This window comes from Bacillus rossius, chromosome 3, assembly GCF_032445375.1.
Source record: "Bacillus rossius redtenbacheri isolate Brsri chromosome 3, Brsri_v3, whole genome shotgun sequence".
Taxonomy (NCBI): Eukaryota; Metazoa; Arthropoda; class Insecta; order Phasmatodea; family Bacillidae; genus Bacillus; species Bacillus rossius.
This window is the reverse complement of record NC_086332.1, coordinates 25,341,303-25,365,916: the sequence shown is the minus strand read 5'-3', so window position 1 is coordinate 25,365,916 and position 24,614 is coordinate 25,341,303. Positions and strand designations below refer to the sequence as shown.

General features: G+C 41.0%; 1 protein-coding gene across 3 annotated transcripts in view; it reads left to right on the top strand.

Annotated features, from left to right (window-relative positions):
- Positions 1 to 24,614, top strand: part of LOC134530391 (espin-like) — a 98,440-nt gene that overhangs the window by 3,248 nt on the left and 70,578 nt on the right. Inside the window, exon 2 of one of the 3 annotated variants that reach the window (XM_063365168.1) lies at positions 8,991 to 9,145. In XM_063365168.1, coding sequence (XP_063221238.1) covers positions 9,130 to 9,145 — 16 coding nt within the window. In that variant the 5' untranslated portion in view covers positions 8,991 to 9,129. Of the gene's footprint in view, positions 1 to 8,835; positions 9,146 to 9,181; positions 9,754 to 24,614 lie in introns of those variants that run through there. The other 2 variants (XM_063365167.1, XM_063365169.1) reach the window with 2 other exon arrangements.

Here is a 24,614-nt window from a genome sequence, read left to right as displayed (position 1 = left end):
GTGCGGGTAGGCGAAGGCCACTGAAACGTGCAATGAGATTTCATAATCTCAAACATGGAGTCAAATTCAGCCTGCCGCGACACAGGTTTTCGACAGTTAGATCGGCCAATAATTGGTTCAGTGTCGGGGTTGCAGGTTATTTGCCCTCGTTACCTTCATGCCCCGCTGTCCCCGCTACCCTCGGCATGCTCGATTTATAGAAATGTATCTCAACAAAATTCTACTTTGTTTTTCCCACGGTATATCAGATATCTTCTCGAAACGAACCCTGTGTTAGTGACCTTCATAGCTCGGATGCACGAGGGGTTCCGGTTTCGAGTTCCTGATGAGGCATGGGTGTGGATTTTTATCCATCTTAAATAGTCACAAATCTACTACAAATTCAATGAACAGTCAGATAAAGATGATTATGTCAACCTGTCAACGATAAGTAACTATTATCATGGGTGGCTCGTTGATATTGAAAATTAACGTTCATAGTTCCTTTATTGAATTAAAAATTAATAAAACTAAACCAAATTATTAAAATATTATTTGGGCAGTTATGTCTGACCAATACAAAATAAAAATAATAGATAAAAGGAAAACAGGTATGGGAGTAACAGTACATAGATGCCACGGGATAACGTTGAGCGTTCCCATTTGACAGTTACGATTTGGCAGGAGTAAGTGGGCTTTGATTCCAGGGGGGCTCCAGGTCCCCGGATCTAGGCCCATGGAAACGGGGATCATTGATGCTGAACGGAAGACACTGCGAGAGGACGCGAGGATCCTTGCAAGTGCCCGGAAGGGCTGGCATCCTCTCGGAAGAGTCCTGCGAGGAGGCAGTGATGTTTTTTTTATTTTTCTTCTTTGAATTATGTGGCCTACAGCTCTACGCCAAACGGCCAATTGTTCAATTTGTTTCAGTGCAATCATCAATTTCAATTCGTAGGTAATCAAATATCAGCATCTAAATGTCAAACCCATGCCTTACCAGGGACTCGAACCCAGGACCCCTCGCACCGTAAGCCGGTGTGCATCCGACTACGCTACGGAGGTCGGCAGGCACTGGTGTAACTGCACCAGAGGAACAGAGCACGGCCTGGTGGAGCGGCGAGTGCTCCTGCGGGCAGCACAGACACTCGGGCGGGCAGCACAGACACTCGGGCAGGCCGTGCTCGAAGCAGCGCTACATAATGCCCCGAGGCGACGAGAAACAGGAAAACCGCGCGGAACCGACATCCTCGGGCGGCTCGCAAATTGCAAAGTAGACCGGTTGGCCTTCGCACCCGGCTAGCGGAGCTCCAGAACAGGACATGCTCACGCAGTTCGTCGCTCCCGGTTTGATTTTTGTTCATCTTGACGATTCCTTCACACGTAATCCACCCATCAGTTGGCTCATTGTCTGGGAGCTGAAGTCCTTGGTTCATTGGCTGGGAGCTGAAGTCATTGGTTCATTGTCTGGGAGCTGAAGTCCTTGGTTCATTGGCTAGGAGCTGAAGTCATTGGTTCATTAGCTGGGAGCTGAAGTCATTGGTTCATTGGCTGGGAGTTGAAGTCCTTGGTTCATTGTCTGGGAGCTAAAGTCCTTGGTTCATTGGCTGGGAGCTGAAGTCATTGGTTCATTAGCTGGGAGCTGAAGTCATTGGTTCATTAGCTGGGAGCTGAAGTCCTTGGTTCATTGGCTGGGAGTTGAAGTCCTTGGTTCATTGGCTGGGAGCTGAAGTCCTTGGTTCATTGGCTGGGAGTTGAAGTCCTTGGTTCATTGGCTGGGAGTTGAAGTCCTTGGTTCATTGGCTGGGAGCTGAAGTCATTGGTTCATTAGCTGGGAGCTGAAGTCCTTGGTTCATTGGCTGGGAGTTGAAGTCCTTGGTTCATTGGCTGGGAGCTGAAGTCCTTGGTTCATTGGCTGGGAGTTGAAGTCCTTGGTTCATTGGCTGGGAGTTGAAGTCCTTGGTTCATTAGCTGGGAGCTGAAGTCCTTGGTTCATTGGCTGGGAGCTGAAGTCCTTGGTTCATTGGCTGGGAGCTGAAGTCCTTGGTTCATTGGCTGGGAGCTGAAGTCATTGGTTCATTAGCTGGGAGCTGAAGTCCTTGGTTCATTGGCTGGGAGTTGAAGTCCTTGGTTCATTAGCTGGGAGCTGAAGTCCTTGGTTCATTAGCTGGGAGCTGAAGTCCTCGGTTCATTGGCTGGGAGTTGAAGTCCTTGGTTCATTGGCTGGGAGCTGAAGTCATTGGTTCATTGGCTGGGAGTTGAAGTCCTTGGTTCATTGGCTGGGAGTTGAAGTCCTTGGTTCATTAGCTGGGAGCTGAAGTCCTTGGTTCATTAGCTGGGAGCTGAAGTCCTTGGTTCATTGGCTGGGAGCTGAAGTCATTGGTTCATTGGCTGGGAGTTGAAGTCCTTGGTTCATTGGCTGGGAGTTGAAGTCCTTGGTTCATTAGCTGGGAGCTGAAGTCCTTGGTTCATTAGCTGGGAGCTGAAGTCCTTGGTTCATTGGCTGGGAGCTGAAGTCATTGGTTCATTAGCTGGGAGCTGAAGTCATTGGTTCATTAGCTGGGAGCTGAAGTCATTGGTTCATTGGCTGGGAGTTGAAGTCCTTGGTTCATTGTCTGGGAGCTGAAGTCCTTGGTTCATTGGCTGGGAGCTGAAGTCATTGGTTCATTGGCTGGGAGTTGAAGTCCTTGGTTCATTGGCTGGGAGCTGAAGTCATTGGTTCATTAGCTGGGAGCTGAAGTCATTGGTTCATTAGCTGGGAGCTGAAGTCATTGGTTCATTGGCTGGGAGTTGAAGTCCTTGGTTCATTGGCTGGGAGCTGAAGTCCTTGGTTCATTGGCTGGGAGTTGAAGTCCTTGGTTCATTAGCTGGGAGCTGAAGTCATTGGTTCATTGGCTGGGAGTTGAAGTCCTTGGTTCATTGGCTGGGAGCTGAAGTCATTGGTTCATTGGCTGGGAGTTGAAGTCCTTGGTTCATTGGCTGGGAGCTGAAGTCATTGGTTCATTGGCTGGGAGTTGAAGTCCTTGGTTCATTGGCTGGGAGCTGAAGTCCTTGGTTAATTGGCTGGGAGTTGAAGTCCTTGGTTCATTGGCTGGGAGCTGAAGTCATTGGTTCATTGGCTGGGAGTTGAAGTCCTTGGTTCATTAGCTGGGAGCTGAAGTCATTGGTTCATTGGCTGGGAGTTGAAGTCCTTGGTTCATTAGCTGGGAGCTGAAGTCATTGGTTCATTGGCTGGGAGTTGAAGTCCTTGGTTCATTGTCTGGGAGCTGAAGTCCTTGGTTCATTGGCTGGGAGCTGAAGTCATTGGTTCATTAGCTGGGAGCTGAAGTCATTGGTTCATTGTCTGGGAGCTGAAGTCCTTGGTTCATTGGCTGGGAGCGGAAGTCATTGGTTCATTAGCTGGGAGCTGAAGTCCTTGGTTCATTGGCTGGGAGTTGAAGTCCTTGGTTCATTAGCTGGGAGCTGAAGTCCTTGGTTCATTAGCTGGGAGCTGAAGTCCTTGGTTCATTGGCTGGGAGTTGAAGTCCTTGGTTCATTGGCTGGGAACTGAAGTCATTGGTTCATTGGCTGGGAGTTGAAGTCCTTGGTTCATTGGCTGGGAGTTGAAGTCCTTGGTTCATTAGCTGGGAGCTGAAGTCCTTGGTTCATTAGCTGGGAGCTGAAGTCCTTGGTTCATTGGCTGGGAGCTGAAGTCATTGGTTCGTTGGCTGGGAGTTGAAGTCCTTGGTTCATTGGCTGGGAGTTGAAGTCCTTGGTTCATTAGCTGGGAGCTGAAGTCCTTGGTTCATTAGCTGGGAGCTGAAGTCCTTGGTTCATTGGCTGGGAGCTGAAGTCATTGGTTCATTAGCTGGGAGCTGAAGTCATTGGTTCATTAGCTGGGAGCTGAAGTCATTGGTTCATTGGCTGGGAGTTGAAGTCCTTGGTTCATTGTCTGGGAGCTGAAGTCCTTGGTTCATTGGCTGGGAGCTGAAGTCATTGGTTCATTGGCTGGGAGTTGAAGTCCTTGGTTCATTGGCTGGGAGCTGAAGTCATTGGTTCATTAGCTGGGAGCTGAAGTCATTGGTTCATTAGCTGGGAGCTGAAGTCATTGGTTCATTGGCTGGGAGTTGAAGTCCTTGGTTCATTGGCTGGGAGCTGAAGTCCTTGGTTCATTGGCTGGGAGTTGAAGTCCTTGGTTCATTAGCTGGGAGCTGAAGTCATTGGTTCATTGGCTGGGAGTTGAAGTCCTTGGTTCATTGGCTGGGAGCTGAAGTCATTGGTTCATTGGCTGGGAGTTGAAGTCCTTGGTTCATTGGCTGGGAGCTGAAGTCATTGGTTCATTGGCTGGGAGTTGAAGTCCTTGGTTCATTGGCTGGGAGCTGAAGTCCTTGGTTCATTGGCTGGGAGTTGAAGTCCTTGGTTCATTGGCTGGGAGCTGAAGTCATTGGTTCATTGGCTGGGAGTTGAAGTCCTTGGTTCATTAGCTGGGAGCTGAAGTCATTGGTTCATTGGCTGGGAGTTGAAGTCCTTGGTTCATTAGCTGGGAGCTGAAGTCATTGGTTCATTGGCTGGGAGTTGAAGTCCTTGGTTCATTGTCTGGGAGCTGAAGTCCTTGGTTCATTGGCTGGGAGCTGAAGTCATTGGTTCATTAGCTGGGAGCTGAAGTCATTGGTTCATTGTCTGGGAGCTGAAGTCCTTGGTTCATTGGCTGGGAGCTGAAGTCATTGGTTCATTAGCTGGGAGCTGAAGTCATTGGTTCATTAGCTGGGAGCTGAAGTCCTTGGTTCATTGGCTGGGAGCTGAAGTCCTTGGTTCATTGGCTGGGAGCTGAAGTCCTTGGTTCATTGGCTGGGAGTTGAAGTCATTGGTTCATTGGCTGGGAGTTGAAGTCCTTGGTTCATTGGCTGGGAGCTGAAGTCATTGGTTCATTGGCTGGGAGTTGAAGGCCTTGGTTCATTGGCTGGGAGTTGAAGTCCTTGGTTCATTGGCTGGGAGCTGAAGTCCTTGGTTCATTGGCTGGGAGTTGAAGTCCTTGGTTCATTGGCTGGGAGTTGAAGTCCTTGGTTCATTAGCTGGGAGCTGAAGTCCTTGGTTCATTAGCTGGGAGCTGAAGTCCTTGGTTCATTGGCTGGGAGCTGAAGTCCTTGGTTCATTGGCTGGGAGCTGAAGTCGTTGGTTCATTAGCTGGGAGCTGAAGTCCTTGGTTCATTGGCTGGGAGTTGAAGTCCTTGGTTCATTAGCTGGGAGCTGAAGTCCTTGGTTCATTAGCTGGGAGCTGAAGTCCTTGGTTCATTGGCTGGGAGTTGAAGTCCTTGGTTCATTGGCTGGGAGCTGAAGTCATTGGTTCATTGGCTGGGAGTTGAAGTCCTTGGTTCATTGGCTGGGAGCTGAAGTCCTTGGTTCATTAGCTGGGAGCTGAAGTCCTTGGTTCATTAGCTGGGAGCTGAAGTCCTTGGTTCATTGGCTGGGAGCTGAAGTCATTGGTTCATTGGCTGGGAGTTGAAGTCCTTGGTTCATTGGCTGGGAGTTGAAGTCCTTGGTTCATTAGCTGGGAGCTGAAGTCCTTGGTTCATTAGCTGGGAGCTGAAGTCCTTGGTTCATTGGCTGGGAGCTGAAGTCATTGGTTCATTAGCTGGGAGCTGAAGTCATTGGTTCATTAGCTGGGAGCTGAAAACATTGGTTCATTGGCTGGGAGTTGAAGTCCTTGGTTCATTGTCTGGGAGCTGAAATCCTTGGTTCATTGGCTGGGAGCTGAAGTCATTGGTTCATTGGCTGGGAGTTGAAGTCCTTGGTTCATTGGCTGGGAGCTGAAGTCATTGGTTCATTAGCTGGGAGCTGAAGTCATTGGTTCATTAGCTGGGAGCTGAAGTCATTGGTTCATTGGCTGGGAGTTGAAGTCCTTGGTTCATTGGCTGGGAGCTGAAGTCCTTGGTTCATTGGCTGGGAGTTGAAGTCCTTGGTTCATTAGCTGGGAGCTGAAGTCATTGGTTCATTGGCTGGGAGTTGAAGTCCTTGGTTCATTGGCTGGGAGCTGAAGTCATTGGTTCATTGGCTGGGAGTTGAAGTCCTTGGTTCATTGGCTGGGAGCTGAAGTCATTGGTTCATTGGCTGGGAGTTGAAGTCCTTGGTTCATTGGCTGGGAGCTGAAGTCCTTGGTTCATTGGCTGGGAGTTGAAGTCCTTGGTTCATTGGCTGGGAGCTGAAGTCATTGGTTCATTGGCTGGGAGTTGAAGTCCTTGGTTCATTAGCTGGGAGCTGAAGTCATTGGTTCATTGGCTGGGAGTTGAAGTCCTTGGTTCATTGGCTGGGAGCTGAAGTCATTGGTTCATTGGCTGGGAGTTGAAGTCCTTGGTTCATTGGCTGGGAGTTGAAGTCCTTGGTTCATTAGCTGGGAGCTGAAGTCATTGGTTCATTAGCTGGGAGCTGAAGTCATTGGTTCATTGGCTGGGAGTTGAAGTCCTTGGTTCATTGGCTGGGAGCTGAAGTCCTTGGTTCATTAGCTGGGAGCTGAAGTCATTGGTTCATTAGCTGGGAGCTGAAGTCATTGGTTCATTGGCTGGGAGTTGAAGTCCTTGGTTCATTGTCTGGGAGCTGAAGTCCTTGGTTCATTGGCTGGGAGCTGAAGTCATTGGTTAATTGGCTGGGAGTTGAAGTCCTTGGTTCATTGGCTGGGAGCTGAAGTCATTGGTTCATTAGCTGGGAGCTGAAGTCATTGGTTCATTAGCTGGGAGCTGAAGTCATTGGTTCATTGGCTGGGAGTTGAAGTCCTTGGTTCATTGTCTGGGAGCTGAAGTCCTTGGTTCATTGGCTGGGAGCTGAAGTCATTGGTTCATTAGCTGGGAGCTGAAGTCATTGGTTCATTAGCTGGGAGCTGAAGTCCTTGGTTCATTGGCTGGGAGTTGAAGTCCTTGGTTCATTGGCTGGGAGCTGAAGTCCTTGGTTCATTGGCTGGGAGTTGAAGTCCTTGGTTCATTGGCTGGGAGTTGAAGTCCTTGGTTCATTGGCTGGGAGCTGAAGTCATTGGTTCATTAGCTGGGAGCTGAAGTCCTTGGTTCATTGGCTGGGAGTTGAAGTCCTTGGTTCATTGGCTGGGAGCTGAAGTCCTTGGTTCATTGGCTGGGAGTTGAAGTCCTTGGTTCATTGGCTGGGAGCTGAAGTCATTGGTTCATTAGCTGGGAGCTGAAGTCATTGGTTCATTAGCTGGGAGCTGAAGTCATTGGTTCATTGGCTGGGAGTTGAAGTCCTTGGTTCATTGTCTGGGAGCTGAAGTCCTTGGTTCATTGGCTGGGAGCTGAAGTCATTGGTTCATTGGCTGGGAGTTGAAGTCCTTGGTTCATTGGCTGGGAGCTGAAGTCATTGGTTCATTAGCTGGGAGCTGAAGTCATTGGTTCATTAGCTGGGAGCTGAAGTCATTGGTTCATTGGCTGGGAGTTGAAGTCCTTGGTTCATTGGCTGGGAGCTGAAGTCCTTGGTTCATTGGCTGGGAGTTGAAGTCCTTGGTTCATTAGCTGGGAGCTGAAGTCATTGGTTCATTGGCTGGGAGTTGAAGTCCTTGGTTCATTGGCTGGGAGCTGAAGTCATTGGTTCATTGGCTGGGAGTTGAAGTCCTTGGTTCATTGGCTGGGAGCTGAAGTCATTGGTTCATTGGCTGGGAGTTGAAGTCCTTGGTTCATTGGCTGGGAGCTGAAGTCCTTGGTTCATTGGCTGGGAGTTGAAGTCCTTGGTTCATTGGCTGGGAGCTGAAGTCATTGGTTCATTGGCTGGGAGTTGAAGTCCTTGGTTCATTAGCTGGGAGCTGAAGTCATTGGTTCATTGGCTGGGAGTTGAAGTCCTTGGTTCATTGGCTGGGAGCTGAAGTCATTGGTTCATTGGCTGGGAGTTGAAGTCCTTGGTTCATTGGCTGGGAGTTGAAGTCCTTGGTTCATTAGCTGGGAGCTGAAGTCATTGGTTCATTAGCTGGGAGCTGAAGTCATTGGTTCATTGTCTGGGAGCTGAAGTCCTTGGTTCATTGGCTGGGAGCTGAAGTCATTGGTTCATTGGCTGGGAGTTGAAGTCCTTGGTTCATTGGCTGGGAGCTGAAGTCCTTGGTTCATTAGCTGGGAGCTGAAGTCATTGGTTCATTGGCTGGGAGTTGAAGTCCTTGGTTCATTGGCTGGGAGCTGAAGTCCTTGGTTGATGCCAGGCTGTGCTTGTGGTATTGTCGGATCTCAGTGTTGATGGCGTGTATGTGACGATTACATATTCATTTCAATTTCATATTTTCTTAATAAAAACAATGTTGCCGAACGTTGGCATAGATAATTAGCATTTACTTTAAATACATACAAAAAAAAATTCCAATAAATGATTTCATTTAAATCTCTCATATGAGCTCATTCTTTAAAATGTGGAATTTTAATTTTTTCACTACATATTTATGTAATAGTTAAATATTTGTTGTTTATTTTTATTTACTTTTATGTTTTTATGGTTTTCTTTATTTATGTTTATTTCAAGCGTTATAATTTAACTTATGGTATTAATTATAAATAAAATATACAAAAATAATTATCTTACTACAACATTTCAATAAAAACAAATTGTCATAAACAGTTTTGTGAGGGTTTAAACCATTTAAATATTTTTAATTACTACTTTATTTAAAAACTTGCACTAAAATAATTTCATTGTTTCTTCAATAGTGTTTGATAAACGTCTGCATTAAACTTTATTATTTATTGTAGAGTATAATAACAGCTGTATTTTCGTATTCTATTCACAAATCTGATATATGTATATGTAGTTCACTATTTCATAATCACTACACATTAAAACATATTTATTTCTCTGTTGCTTGGCTTACTTTTATTAATCAAATTAACGGTATTTTTTTAAAATACTATAACTTTTAACTTGATGCTCAAAAATTAAAAATAAAATTGTTTTCTACTAGTGTAATGAAATATAACTTTATCGAAATTGGTTGAAATCAATGTCACAAGAGTTAAAATTCTCGGAGGAAATCGTTATAAGGAAGCCCGTACTCGCGGGAACAGGTTGTTACTGACAGGATAGTTGGCGCCCGGGCCGCGCGGGGCGCTGCGGGCGGAGGCGACGCGCGCACATCCTGTCCCCGGGGCAGCCGCGCCGGGTCACAGCGAGACCCGGGTCTGCGTGGTCAGCTGCTCGCCGGACATGCCGCGGCTACCAGGTGAGTGCCAGGCCGCTCCAGAGAGGCGCATCATGGCCACTAGCAAAACAGCGCGGTTCAGAAATGCCAACATAAAAAAAATTAAGTTTTGAACAAAATAATTTAAATAAAAAAAAAAGTAATTTTACAGCAGACATTATTAGTTCAGAATTTATGGAATTGTGTATTAACGTAGTGGCGTATTGAGTATGATTGCAAACTATTATACTTTAGAATTTTTTTTGTTGACATTGTTGAATCATCTTGGTAGCAATGAAATAAGCATGGCTACCAGGTGCAGTTTTTAAGTTTTGAAACAAAAGATAAAGCACTTTAACATATAGTTTCTTGGTTGTTCCGTATTGGAAAATAGATAATCTGAAATATTTATGGTGAATGTTCCCAGCAATGAACTAAAAAAAAAAAAAAAAGCCAACATTCGAAACTTTAACGAATTTTAGGTTGTTAGGTTGCCGATAAATACCGCACAGTTCGCTAATTTCCAAATAAAATAAGCGCGTTATCTTTATGTTGCTCGCTCGCCGGAACGACACCCTACTGGGGTCATCGCTGCAGAAGCGGGCCTCGTACAGCTGCTTCTAGTCGCGACTGTCGAAGTTTTCATTGCGGTAAGAAAATCTGCTGGCGAAACCACTGTTCTCTTAATTGTACTTGCAGTGTGAAAGACTGATAAAAGATGTTTTATGGACATATGACATTCATGGTTACACATTTATGTCATAAGAATCCTCAATACCGGACAAAAAAAGACGAATATGCTAACACACAGAAAACAAGCCAAAGTCAACCGATTTCAAAAGTTAAAAGCATAGACAGCACAGAAAATTCAGTGAAAGAAATAATTCAGCAAAATACCACAGCACAGACGGACACAGTTGCAACAAGAATAGTTAATAAAGACAAAAAAAAAGACCTTGGAGAACACAGCGACAAACAGACGAACCCAACAATGATACTGAACAGATAATCTGGACAGCACAACGAGACAGCACAGTCGAACACAGTAGGCATCCCAAGACAAACCAACGTTTCGGGTACTGAGCTCTGTTCCCGTCCTCAGGCACAAACAGACCAACTGTCATTCTGGTGCCTCGTTTTCATAATTCACCGTACTTAGAGATAGTGATTTTATAGACTCTGATTCGCTTAGTTCACGCGGTTTTTACTATACCTCCGATCAGCGCACACTCACTTCCCTTGGCTAGTGATAACACAGTTGACCGCAAAGCGGCTAACAATGACCACACGACGTTAACAAACGTTTCTGCCAACCGTAAGCGAAGAAAGTTTTGGCGTCCTGAACAGTATCTTCTAGCGAAATGTTTCCACGATAAAACCACCATCTCCAACGGATCCTGTAAATAAGGGTCACTCTCGCGTCAAGAATCGGCGTTGTGCCCCCCCCCCCCCTCCCCTCCCCCAGACCACCGCCGCGAGACCCAGTGTCCAAGCACCCAGTCGATGGTCCGTGCAGCACAGCAATTAGACGTGAAACTGTACCTATAACATCTCAAACAAGCCCAGTGCTCCAGTTAAATCATGTAGTTTTTTGGCCAGGGACTTTTTGTTTTGCAGTGTTGACAGACTAACGCGAGTGCAGTTAGTTACCACTAGCGGACGCACCATTGCGCCAACAGCAACTATCGCGATAGCTAATGCGCTTGCTTCCTACGTGATATCGCCGATGAAACACGTCCGGTCACGTACCCCATTTTTATTTTGTGCTAGCGCATGCACAGTGCGCGCTGGGAGAGGCGACAACAGTGCTTCTTTGTCGTGCCGAATTTACACTCGTGTCGAACAAGTCTTTCGAGGCTTTCACGGGAAATATTCCACGCAAATATGAACAGTGAGATAGCCATCTCGCAGATTTATTTGGAGTCGGGCTGAACTCCAACTTGACTGTTCTTTGTACAGCCGTCACGTGGTGAGGGTCCCGGGCTACCAAGTCGGTAGTATGAAGGTGGTTCGGATCCCACAGTAACCTCGATCCCCTGTGCACAGCTGTGCGACGTGAACCCTGCCGGAAAAAAAAAAGTCTACTGCCAATTGGTTGTCAAAGGCTCAGAGTCGCAGAAATGCCGAAATAACTTCGACACTGCCACAAAAATAATATATAAGTATAACGAAACGAGTAAACTAAATTTTAAGGTTTCTGTATTTGAGTTACAAGATGTCTCACTTTTAGTTTGCAGTACAGAGTCAATTACGCCCACTGTTTGATACTACACGACTTAACATAAAAAAAAAATATTTTGTATACCAACGTTGATTATAATAATTTTTAATTTTTTAAAATTTTACTATTTGTTAATTTTTCCCATTAAATAGTGTGTATTGACAGCATTATAACAGTTGTCATTCTGAAAAAAAATTCAACGTTAAACGCCAATTTTTATTTCACAGGAGAAACATTTTTGCAGTCGGTCAATATTACTAACAATGCAGTACATTAAATTATGTGCTATGCTAAACAGAGCCAAAATTTGTTGTATTAAATATCAGATTAGGTTTTAATAAAAATGGTTGAAGTGAAGAAGGCGTCTTTCAGTTACGTCTCCTTATAAAAAAATGAATATTATAAGATGATGCTCTTGATGAAATACAACAGGGAAACGCATTTCCAAAATTTTAATTACAAATTTTCCTCTACAAGATACAATTTTTTTACATAAATTAAAAAAAATATATATTCAATACATTATGAAGTTGTGTATAAAATTGTTGTGCTTTATGACACATACTGGCAGCAGACCACACCGAAACAAGGACAACACTAGCGGCAGAAGTTGCGCATTGGAAATAGAGAGTAATACGTCCATTAAAAAAAAAAAAAAAGAAGAAGAAGAGGGGGGTGTGTGGCTGTGTCATGGACACGGCCGTGTGTCGTACGTGAATACGTCTACGTAACAGGTAACCTTTTCTATACAAAATATAAAATACGCTATTTTATGTATGTTATAATTATGTTTGAACACTAAGAAGTCCTTCGGGTTTACATGTTTTGTTTATGATAGCAACTATTTTTTTTTTATATTTTAACACCATATATATTCACTGTAACTATTTTACACTAACGTTTTATATATTCAAACGATAGATTTTGACGAGAGCTGACGATTGAAACTCAAACGAACGTCTTAGCTTCTCCGGGTCAAAAGTTATACCAAAATATAAATCTCGAAACGCAACAAAATGACCTCAAAATGGCGGCGCTTCCCCCTCCACCGTGTGCGATGCGTCACAGTCCTCACTTAACGTAACGAATTCTTCGATCATTTAGCTATCCAGAGGTGTAATTAAATTTTGGATGGAGATGATAGACTGTAGCTGCAACACCAAACTGTATCACCCGATTTTGTTATCATTCGTTTATTTGAATTGCATCCCACTATGGAACCAATTTTAAAGACGTATGGTATTCACGTCAGAAGCACTGGCAATGCTAACGTGATGGGGAAGCCTTCTTTTCACAGACGAGGGAGCCAAAACCCGAAGTAACCCGAAGTTTCCCGAAGTTAATGCTTTTTTTCCGTATCTTTAATGTAGCTATCCCAGGACCCCCCACATCATTCTGTGGGCCCCGTTACTAGAAGTCATGATGCCCACCCCCCTCCTTTTTTTTCTAACGGAGATAAAAAAAAGTTTTTTCCTTTATGTATATTGTTTTAATTATAATTGTTTAACCTTTTCACATTTATTAAAAAAAAAATATTAAAACTAGTTTTAATTCAGTGTTTCGATTGTCAACGTAAATTGATTTTGAATAATGGCCAATAAATGAGTGTAAGTGTTCTGCACTGTCAACATGATGTCACGTCAATTGGTGGTGGTTTTGCTACTCACAGTTGTAGATTCAGACACGTTCTGTACGCACAGCATATTCCGAATAATATTACTCTGGTGTAATATTTCATCGGTAACTAAATTTAGGCCTTACTTTTTAATTGTTTTGTATGATTTATTTAAAATTGTCTGCTTTTTTGTTTTAAGTTTTTTCTTTCCTTCGCAGACCCCTAGACCCATGGGCCCCGTTGTCATAGCAATGGTAGCACCGGCATTGTGGGGGCCCTGAGCTATCCTAACCAAATCAACCGTCCACACTGTTTTAAAGTATTGATAATGTAGCTAACCTAACCTAATTGACCATTAGTATCCTTTTATCAACACCGCCATATTTATTTACAATGATCAAAAAAAAAAAAACCCGAAGATGCACGATCGGTCGTTTGGCTCTCTCGTCTGTGAAAAGAAGGCATCACAAAGCGGCGGCACTGACGCACGACAGAGCACACACGCGTGACCGGAGCTGAGCTTGAGTGACGTAGGCCTGCCCGCCTGACCTTGACACTGTGCCCGCGATTCGCAGAGGTGTCGCGGGCCGCCACAGCCACAGCTGCCGTCTGCCCGCTGTCCCGTTGCCCGCCGCGTCACCGCTGCTTCCTGCGGCGCAGAGCGGCCTCAGTCACACGTGGTCCGAGTCGCAGCGTAGACAGGCATGCAGGGGCGTAGCCAGGGGGTTCAACCCCCCCCTTAGCACCAAATCGTTAATTAATTTCTTATTCATCACTCAAACAAATTTCATATTAAAATTAATCAAATTTTTACCATTACAATATTTAAATTTAAGTACCGAAAACTGCTAAAATAGCACTATTTTACACCTTAAAATCCAAATTTTCCTGGGGGAGGACCCCCCGAACCCCCCGCTTTAATACGGGGGAGCCATGCTTCTTAACACCCCCCATACACAAATCCTGGTTACGCCAATGCGAGTCATGTGCTGCAATAATTGCGAAGCTCAGAAACAACTCTCCCGCTCGAACGTGAGATCACGAAACACATCGTTCAAGTTTCGCCAAATGATTCCACAAACACAGCCTCTTATGTGCATGTTTGTAACCATATAAACTGTTGTATTCTTTTTTGACGTGACAACGTCTAATAAATCGATGAACGCCGGCTGCACGCACGAAAAAGGATGACTCATTGTCCCGTTACGCTATGTCCCGTTACGCTCATTGTACGCTCGCGCCGCATCTATCTCTCTTCCACTCGATTGGAACAACCATCGATTTGACTTTTTCGAGACACATTAAACTTGAAACACTCCCATTCGTTTCCTACTTTTCCTATCATCGTCCTATTCTTAACAGAATAACACAGATTGGAAGAAGTTAAATAGCAAACATGTATAAAAGTTATAGTTAAAATAACAGACAACCAATTTTTTTAAGTTCTTTTTAAAATTTAACGTCACTAACTTGTGTCTATGTTTTTTGTACTGCAGGGGTATTTCTGCCGATATTTCTGGATAACATTACTGTGTTGATTATGTTACTTCATAATACGCGGGATGAAATGTACAGTTTAAGTTTGCAGCTTGCTCTCGTAGTAGTTCATGTTGACGTCTAGAAAAATTAGTATTTATCATTAATGCAAGTGCTTTTTTCCGGTAAAAACTATTGCTTGTGATGTTAAGGACCTCCGGACTTTCTTCGTAACTGTACCCCTATTTTGGGATGCAGGGTAAAGTTCTTTTATATTTGATACCGAATCCGTTTACTTTCCTTTCTCAACTGAATTCCTGTGGCCAAACTCGTCTTTTAGTAGGAGCACAACTATTAAACGACTTTGCTGACCGGCCAAATACAATAGGACCTTTTGCTGTGTCAGATACACATTTAAATGAATCTTTAAAAACAATTTTCTCATTAATCCACGAAGAATTTAAATGAAGAAAGCATGCCTTATTTCTTCCTATTTTTCTCAATTTCATGCTTAGTTTGTGGCAAATTTTTTTAAATTTATTTTTTATTCACACTAAAACACTTTCAGAACTGATATTACATAGCCTATTTCTTGCAAAACATTTATGATCAAAGCATCTGATTATAATTCATTTGTGGCTTTTTACCTACATCTCGAAAAGTGCCCTTCGGTAAATTAAATGTGATATTCTGTAAAAAAAATTCAAATATTTGCAGTATGTTTTTTTTTAAATATTTCTATTCTCAAAAACTCAAGCTTTTATACCAGTAAAGTCACAAAGCGGCACTCTGAACTAAAACGGTCAATTAATTTACGAAATGAGTATACTGACTTCTTGAAGAGTCTCTTTTTAAAGCTATCGGTAGATGATAAACCAACAAAAAGTGCACCAATATTTGGAATAACGATACAGATTACATGTATATAATAGAGAACTCCTTAAATGTGAGCGTGAAGCGCACAGTGGAAGCGAACTCGCTGAACTAGAACGCTGGTCCAGAGACAGGTCGCGACATGATCACACACGCACAGCTGCGGTCCATGTCAACATTATGATTCTGCAGTGGTTTACCACTGCCTTCCACGGGATGGAGGGGAAGGGACGTCAGTATTACCCAGTCCTGAACCCAGGGAATTAATCCCGGACTCTTTGGCCCACCAGCCAGCCACTACGCCATGTGATTTTTCCAAAACTCCGAAAAGCTAGAGTTTATATGATTTTAGATATCTTTTATTTATTTTGAATCTATGAATGATAACCTGAAAATAAGAAGTTTTACGACGGGAACCACATATAGACGCTTAATTAAAAACTATTTACAACTGTATGTTCATGATAGGTTTGAAATATAAATTGGTTTTTAAGTTTCCCAAAACCACAAAATAAAAGTTTATTAAAATTTCATACGTATTTTATAAAAATTCAACTATATTTATATTAGACACTGTTTAAAAATCATGTATAAAACCACTAAATCATATATTCAAAATAATTTAGGATACCTACTACTCCCATAGGAGCGATTTCCTGAACCCACCAGAAGAATAAACCGGCCGGAAATGCCGCTTGTGACCGCAAGAGGCCCTCGATTTTTTTTCCGTGGTTCATTATCAGTTACTCTTTGTCTTGGCGGGGGTTTCCCTCTGCGGGCGCACGGTTGTTGTGCGATGGACAGATAGCAGTTCATTCTTCATCGTGCGCGCGTGTGCGGGGCGCAGCTACGCATGACGGATTGCCCCGCCGCCGGGTAGCTGTTCATGTAGCGGTGTGCCGTCGCCACTTATAGTCTGCCCATCCATCCCCGCTGCTGCCCGTGACCAGTGGAGGTGGCGGGAACACCCCGAGAAAACCAGCGGCTCCTGGCAAACGTGCACAGTGCCTCCCTCGGATCGAAACCCTGTCTAAATTTGTAAGAAGTAATTCGGTGAGTGTTGAATATTGGCGCGCACTTATTCAGAGTTTGTAAGAGCACCATCGTTAGTCCAAAACACGCAGGTAACGAATGTTGTATGGTTTAGTCATTCTACACAACAACTAGATTGTAGCGGCCTTTAAATTTAAACCTAATGAATAAATAGCAAAATTAATATGTGCTGGTTTGAAATTCTTTCAGAAAATATTAATTTATTTTACCTGGCATTTCAATATTCTCAAATTTTGACAGCCAAGAAACATGAAATGAGTTTTTGTGATAGAAATGCAAACCATATCATGAAGTAGCCAGTGGTATTGCAGTTAAACCTAAAAAGTTTCAGTTCTGCAATAAATAAAATTCTCCTTACTTGTACAACCAAAAAACTTTAAAAATGTAACTTTGGCAGCTAATTATGCAAAAAGTATGCGCTGTATATATTTTTCATTTCGTGAAAGTTAAACAATTGAAAAAGTCTAAAAGTTGATCAGTGACTAATATAGATATAAAATCATGACCTGAAATGGGAGGCACCCCCTTAATGCTTTAGCGGTGGTGATACAGTTCTTGGTTTCATGCAGTAATTTGCCCTAATTTAAGTGAAAGAATCCCGTTTGCAATAACTATAACTAAAGCAGATAACAAGTCTGTCATATTTTTGATTATACCTGTAAATCTGCAAATGTGCTTCTTATCTTCCCAAGCAAGTTCTACGAAGTTCGCTCTCGAATGGATTACAAAAAATAAAAGTGAGCCGTTCGCCTTATAACCGGGGGGAATTTTGTGTCATAATGTATCTTATAACATTTGGATTTTGATAACATTTTCTGAAATCGTATCAGAACAATACACTGTTAAAATGCAACGTAACAACACTTAACAATTGCTATAAAAGTTGTAGGCTATCTACTTCTACTTTTTTTTCTACACAGTACCTTACAGTAATATTAATTAGTGTTTTGTTTCTTAATAACGACTGCCTATATTTTATGAGGTTCCACCTAATCGGATTGGATGTTATTGAGTTCAAAGTTACAGTTCATTTCTTTTAAGAAATAATTTTTTGTGAGTGAATTGTTCGGCTTTATTTATTCTACACGAGTTTAATGCTTCATAATGGATTAAATTTTTTTTTTAAAATTTTGAATTCGAAACGTTTAGCAATATTTATGTTTTCTGTTTCTCTCACGACTACCTAATAACAGTATCATACGTAAAGAGAAAACCCAGACATATTGTTCACGCTGAGTGAAATGTTTTTGAAATGATAAAAATTATTTTTTTTGTAAACTTCTTCTGTAAATGTGGTCGTATTGATAAAAATTATGTGTGAGAAATTTTTATCTCTCACAAGAATATATCAATATCCTATATAATAAACGCTAGGATTTACTTTGCTTAGTCAGCGAACTTTAATGTAAAAATATTCGATTTGCAATTTTTTGATAAGAACATTAAGATTACTGTGCCTTAATTTCTGATGGTTATCAGTATTTAGGAATTTTTCTTAACATTGGCAGTAATTTAGTGCGGATATTTATAGAACGCACATTTTAAAACGCAGCTAGTAATATGATTTATGGAGAGTGATCAATTGTAACGGCCAGACCCGATACTGACAGTTGCGTGAGGCGATGTTCCATTTCCGCTGACGTCCAGGTCACGGTAAGAGGAAGGCGGCGTATACTCTTTCGAGCCTGGACTGTCGAAACGCTATATTCGGTCTCACGCTTAGATTGCAGCACTGAGCAAATGGCGACCACTGTTGCCAGATCGATACCATCCACCATCTTTATTTATAATTACTGTCAATATTGTCATAACTTTCCCGTTTAGCTGTAATCATTCTGAAAAAAAAAATTCAATGCTAAGCACCGATTTCTATTTCACGGGAGAAACTACTTTTAGCAGTTCATCACAATTAATAACAATGCTCAAAAGAACAAACATTTTAAATTATAAGTGATGGACCTGATAAAATTGTTTAAAAAACAACACTTAAAAACAAGATGGCGTCTTTTGATTAGCACACATAAATGAATAATCATTATTATCAGATTATGATCTTGATGAAATACGACAGGAAAATGTATTTCCTAAATTCTCATTTCAAATGTGACTTTACATTTGTTCAGATACATTTTTTTTTTTTTTTTTTTTTTTAATTTATTGCAAAGTGGTGTGGAACACTCGCGGCAGAAATGTTGCTCTGGAGGAAGAGAGTAACTGCGGCGCTACAGTCGCCGGCGGCAGCCCACTGGCCTCAGCGGGTGTCCTTGGACGCAGCGAGGTGGCGAGTGTAGTCGCCGTGTTCACAAGGCGCCCCAGGGACACCAACCACCGCGCCGTCACGTGACCTGCCGCCACCCGCCGAGGGGGAAGCCTTCTTTTCACAGACGAGAGAGACAAACGAACGATCGTGCATCTTCGGTTTTTTTTTGGTTCATTGTAACTCATGATAACTAATGGTCAATTAGGTTACGTTAGCTACATTATAAATACTTTAAAACATTGTGGACGGTTGATTTGGTTAGGATAGCTACATTAAAGATACTGTGAAATCAAAAATTAAAAAAAAAAGCGAGCATGAACTTAGGGAACTTCGGGTGTGGCTCTCTCGTCTGTGAAATGAAGGCTTTCCTCCGCCGAGACACCTCCGTGTTTCTCCATCTCCATTTCTGTATCGTTATACATCCCTCACTCTATCTCCCTCTATACCTCTATGTCTGTGTCAGAATACCCATATCTTTATTTTTACAAAACAGAAGACGAAGACACAAACATTCATATATATATAAAACTTTTTATCTGTCACAGGTGTGACATAGGCATATAAAAAACGCGCGTGATCGAATTCAATTTTGTGTCAAAATTTCAAAGCAATCGGTGAAGAACTTTCGGAGATTTAAGATTTTGAATGAACGAACATTTATAATTTATTTATATAAATTGGCCTTCTTTAAGTCTGAAATCACACATTTAGAGATTTTCAAAAACTGTAACATAGGGTCTATTTATAATATTATTACAGTGTTAGTTATTCCCTAAAATTGAGTCCCACATTAATCCCTAACGACTTGTAGTAGTCAGTCACTTTTAATGTCAGGCATTACTCTAAATTATTTTTCTTTAAAAAATATTAATTTTGGTCAAGCGCTAGAAATATTTAATGACCGAAACATTGTTTATACCAAGGTGGCGACATTCTGTTTTTCTCTCTCTTAATGGGCTAAGCGGTATCAGAATATTTGAAATTGCAAGAAGCAGTTTTAAACGCCACATACCTATACATACACGCCGTACTCGGGATTCAAACCCGAGACCCCCTCCCCCCGTTACAGTGGTCGGCGCTACCGGAACATTGACTGAAACTGTCAGGCCCCCTCGTCTGCTGGGCTTCCAGGTCTTCGGAGACGATCATTTAGGTGGTGGAGTAGAGACGAAATGCATCGGTGCCCGGTGAACGGGAGTATCCCGAGGAAACCAACCACTTTTCCCAGCCAAAGGAAAATCAGATTTCGAACCCGGACACCCCTGGTTGGACCAATCAAGCATTTTGGCCCCCAGTATTGGACCACTTCGGTTCAATTCCATATTAATATTTCCTTACAAATATATCTTAATTGTATTCAAACGTAAACCTCAACGAATCTTTCAGCACTCACCAGAGATGTGTCACATCTAACGTCGATAACGAACAAATTCATATGTTCTCATGTTGAAAATACACTTAAATTACTAAACTCGGACATGAAATTTAACCTAGAATTCATTAAAATAATGCCAACCGCGATAGATGTACACAAAATGTATTTTCAACTAAATCTCTGGACATGGATCTCACGTAATATCCGCACCCGCCGCTAGAATTCGCTGCCGGAGTAGCCACGTCGACTATGAAATAATTTTATTAGCAGAAAATGGAAAATACGTGAAACAAAAAAATATTAAACACTGGCTTTGGACCTGAATTTATTCAAGGAATTTTACTAGAAAACTGCCCATTTTGTTAAGATTCATTAAACAGTTAAATATCTATAAAGATCTCCTTTGGCTTCGTGAACGTTGTTTCGCGCCATCCTTCACCGATGACAGCACCTGGTGACACATTTCTTCCAATCCACGCGTCTTCCGTTAAATTCGCGAAAGTACTCCTACCAAATGCCGCATACCGAGAGCTCAGATGTTATTGTTACACATCAGAAGGTAAACTTATCAGGCCACTTGCTTCTCTTCAAGGTGACTCGGTTTGCGTCCTCGCTGGAACTGGATTCCTCGCAGGCGAGAAACTTGACAAGCGATGCCGTGTGCGCCAAAGGGGGGAGTCTCGCTCGAGGTGCCGCCGTTTCGCAACTCCCTGAATTCCACTGCTGCTTCGTCCTTGAGTCTCAAAAGAAATTAAAAAGACAGTGAAGTTATAAGCGAACAAGTAAGCACGAAAACGATACCACAGATATCCTCACATGTGAACGCTTGCCGCTTGAGCCCGCTCTGCAAATGTGTGAATTTGAATGTGTGAATGTAGGAACCAATAAGCGACACCCACGGCCAACTTATACCTTTAATAGTTAATATGTAACCATCTATCTGATGGATTGTCAGTAACACCTAAATATTTCCAAACGTTTTCGGTAGTACAGCACAACAATACATAATATCGTTAGTAATACCAAAGGAACCGGGTATGGTCCTCGCAGAGTACAAAGCCTACGCTATAAGGTAGTGCCCTCGATTATAGTTAATTTATCATTGCTGTACAGTTTATTACTCGCAGCATAGATTATAGTAGAGATTGATTGTCTGCAACCAGATGCGGTTAGTAACCACTTCTGCTGAGTTTATAATAACACGCACTATTGAGAAATTTTTAGTATATACGCCTTCAATTGAAAACCTGTCGATATAGTCGCCATACGTACTTAGACGTTTGACTATTTCTAAATAGTTATTTTAAAAATGGGCGCGTGTACTTATGTTAGAAGTTATAATAGCTTTAATTTTGATTGCAATTAATTCATATAAATAAAATAATAAAAGGACTTGAGTGATATTATGAGTCAGTTGGTAAAGCATAAATTAAACAAAAACTCAGTATTCAATATTAATACAACACGTGTATAAAATTAATTATTTAATAATGTTAAATAATGAGACAAATTTTAATTAATAATTAAAATCAATAAATATGCCGTATGATTAATTAATTTACTATTTTTAATTTATTGTTAAATATTAATGTAATAAACTCACAAAAAATCCCATGAAAACGGCCAGGAGACTACTAAACCTTCCACAGACAGTCCCTGCCAGCGACAATGGAAGCTTACAAGCAACCTGACACCGTTATACATACGGGAACATAACCTCACTTGTATAAATACACTTGAACAAGTTTATATACATAATTTATATAATTAATATTCACAATAAATGGTTTTAATTATACAAACCCGTGTTCAATATAACTTACTAAAGTATAATATTTAAAAGCACATATATAATTTTTATTTGAATGTAGTTTTTTTTGTATTTTGCCTCTTTTTCAACCTGTGAATATTTTGATGTAAAGTGCGTGCGCATCATTAAAATTCACTCACTTTCATCATGTTTTCATAACGCGCATAAAGAAGTATAAATTTAAAAAAAAATTGTCGCCTGGGAAAAGTGTAAAGAAACTTAAGATGCAGCAAACCGACAGATGGACGCCTTATTTGACTCATGCTTATTTAACTTCTTGCCTAGACGAGGACGTCAGGCCATCCATCTTTAAACATGCAATACTATTCACATGTGAAACATTCACCCATCACGCAGAGTCCGTAAATTGCTCGAACATTTTTCACACCCAGAATTCGCATGACTCCACGCACTTGACCATTTGGCGAGATTATCTTTCACAGCCTTCATCTTCAGCTGAAGTATCGGACGAGTGAACTGCAACACAACCTTTTAATTCCGCTCCTCAGTACCCACCAAACACCTGCTCACAGCCCTGCAATAATGACGTTGCTATGTCCAACCATTTCTCTCACATGCATAAACTACTGTTCCTACATCGCAGCAACTTATCTATTTCCAAAATAGTTCCAGCAATATTTAAGATTACTCAAAGAACATCTGGGAATGTAAATATATTACACATTCTGGTGCTAGTACAGATTTTGTAAAACTCTGTACTAGCACCATCAAAACTCTCATTACTCTCATTAAAACTGATTACAAAACATTTTCGTAAATTTCCCCTCGGTAATTTTTCTTAGTGCACGATACTCCAACTTGCCAGGACCTCTAGTCACTTACAGGAGTGCGAGAGCAAAAATGTCTAATTTGTCAAAGGAAGGGATTAAAAACATTACTTAACTATAAATAAATACTAATTTATTTATTTGTTGTGGTAATAAAACTGACGACTATAATATCACATTTGAAATTTTTTAGCTGTTTTTTGGGTCGGTAACATTAGATATTAATTAACACCAAAGTAAACCTTTCCAAATCCAAAACAAAAATACGGCATATTTAGTGCTAGTGCAGAAAACTGATTAGCTGCAACGGTGATTTCGAGAAACGAATGATATAACATTGATATAATGATATAACGTTGATGCATGTATCTAACAAAACAAATCAAATAACCTCCAAATTTTTAAATAGAGTAACGTATCTCTGTTACTGCAACCCAAAAGGATACAAAAACAAATTGTTAAATTGTTTCCATAACAATATATTTTGTATGGTAATCAGTATAATATACACGTATTAGTACATGTAAGGAATCGCATCCTTTCATATGCTTTCAGGATGCTCATGATTTTCAAATTGTGAGAACGCCAAAACCTCAAAATAATGTATATACTATATACACAGTGTGTATAGTTATATATATGCAAAAACTTGTTTATAGCACAATGTTAATTTTAAACTTATTTATGAGAATTACATTTCCAGAAATAATATTTATTTTGTAGAATTGCAACGTGAATTCTATATATTCTACACAAGTGTGTACTAAAATTAAAATTTCTAACTTGTGTTAAAAAGAATTGTTTTCTACTATGTATGTGCATTCATAACATAAACACTTCAGAATAATTTTCAACTTAATTTGTATATACAACTAGCTGACCCGGCAGACTTCGTACTGCCTAATTAAATTGCAATAAAGTCCTGTCAAAATGATTTGTAATGTGACATTTTTTTGTTCCTACATATTTTATAGTCGGGGCAAAAAATTCTCCTGAACAGAACCGTCACCCTGGTGATAGGGTGTTGTGAATAAGAAATATAATTAAATAAAACATATAAATAAAAAGATAAATAAAAAATAAGTAATCTCTTTATTGTTAATCATGTGAAACATAATAATTTTTATTTTCATTGTAGTGCATGATTAGATCGGTAATTAGCTTGGTTTGTAGCATTTCGGGTTCTTCTACCTAAATTGATTCGTCTAATAGGAGGCATATCTATATTATAGATTATTTTGTCACATGCAATAATTAGCGATCATAGGTAAATAAACACTGCACAAAACACTATATAGGTAAGAATTTGTTTCGTGTATAAGTTGACAAAAGCAAACTCATTAGGGTAGGTAACCTAAAATCCAAGAAAAAAAACCCACTGACATTGACAGTTTGTTGTTGTTTCAACTTTTTTTTTTAATTTGATATGACTTGGAGTCAAATCCTTCAAGCCGTATTTAAAATAGGGAAATGAAATAATAAAAACTTAAACTTATGAAATACTTTTGGTAACGCTGGTTTTGTTTGACTGATGTAATGACTTGAAACTGATGCATTTTAAAGTAAAACAAATGAAATAATATCGCGAAGCCGACCAAATTGAACTAATCGATTTCGTTTTTTTTTTGTTTATCTGTGCTCCAACGCACACTGTTTTGATAGATATGATTGAACTTTGTACAGAGGTAATAAAGTGCAAATTTACTCTTTGACGTTAGGAACATACCTACATTGTTTAAACAACAATGAGTGCTCATTTTAGTTAGAAAACGTTTGTATGGGAAAAAGAAAAGGGCTGGTTTTAGGGTTTTTCCGGCAATTATTCGAATTTTTCTCGCCGTAAAAACCATCTTTGATCTTCAACGAACATTAAAAAAAAATTGGCCAAATTGGTCCAGGCGTTATTGAGTTATGCGCTTACCAACACATTTTGAGATTCATTTTTATATTATAGAAGATACTTATAAATTTCGCACATATTGGTGAGCAATTACAAAACACTTTTGTTAGTAATATAACTGCCTAAACAGCCCAGATTCC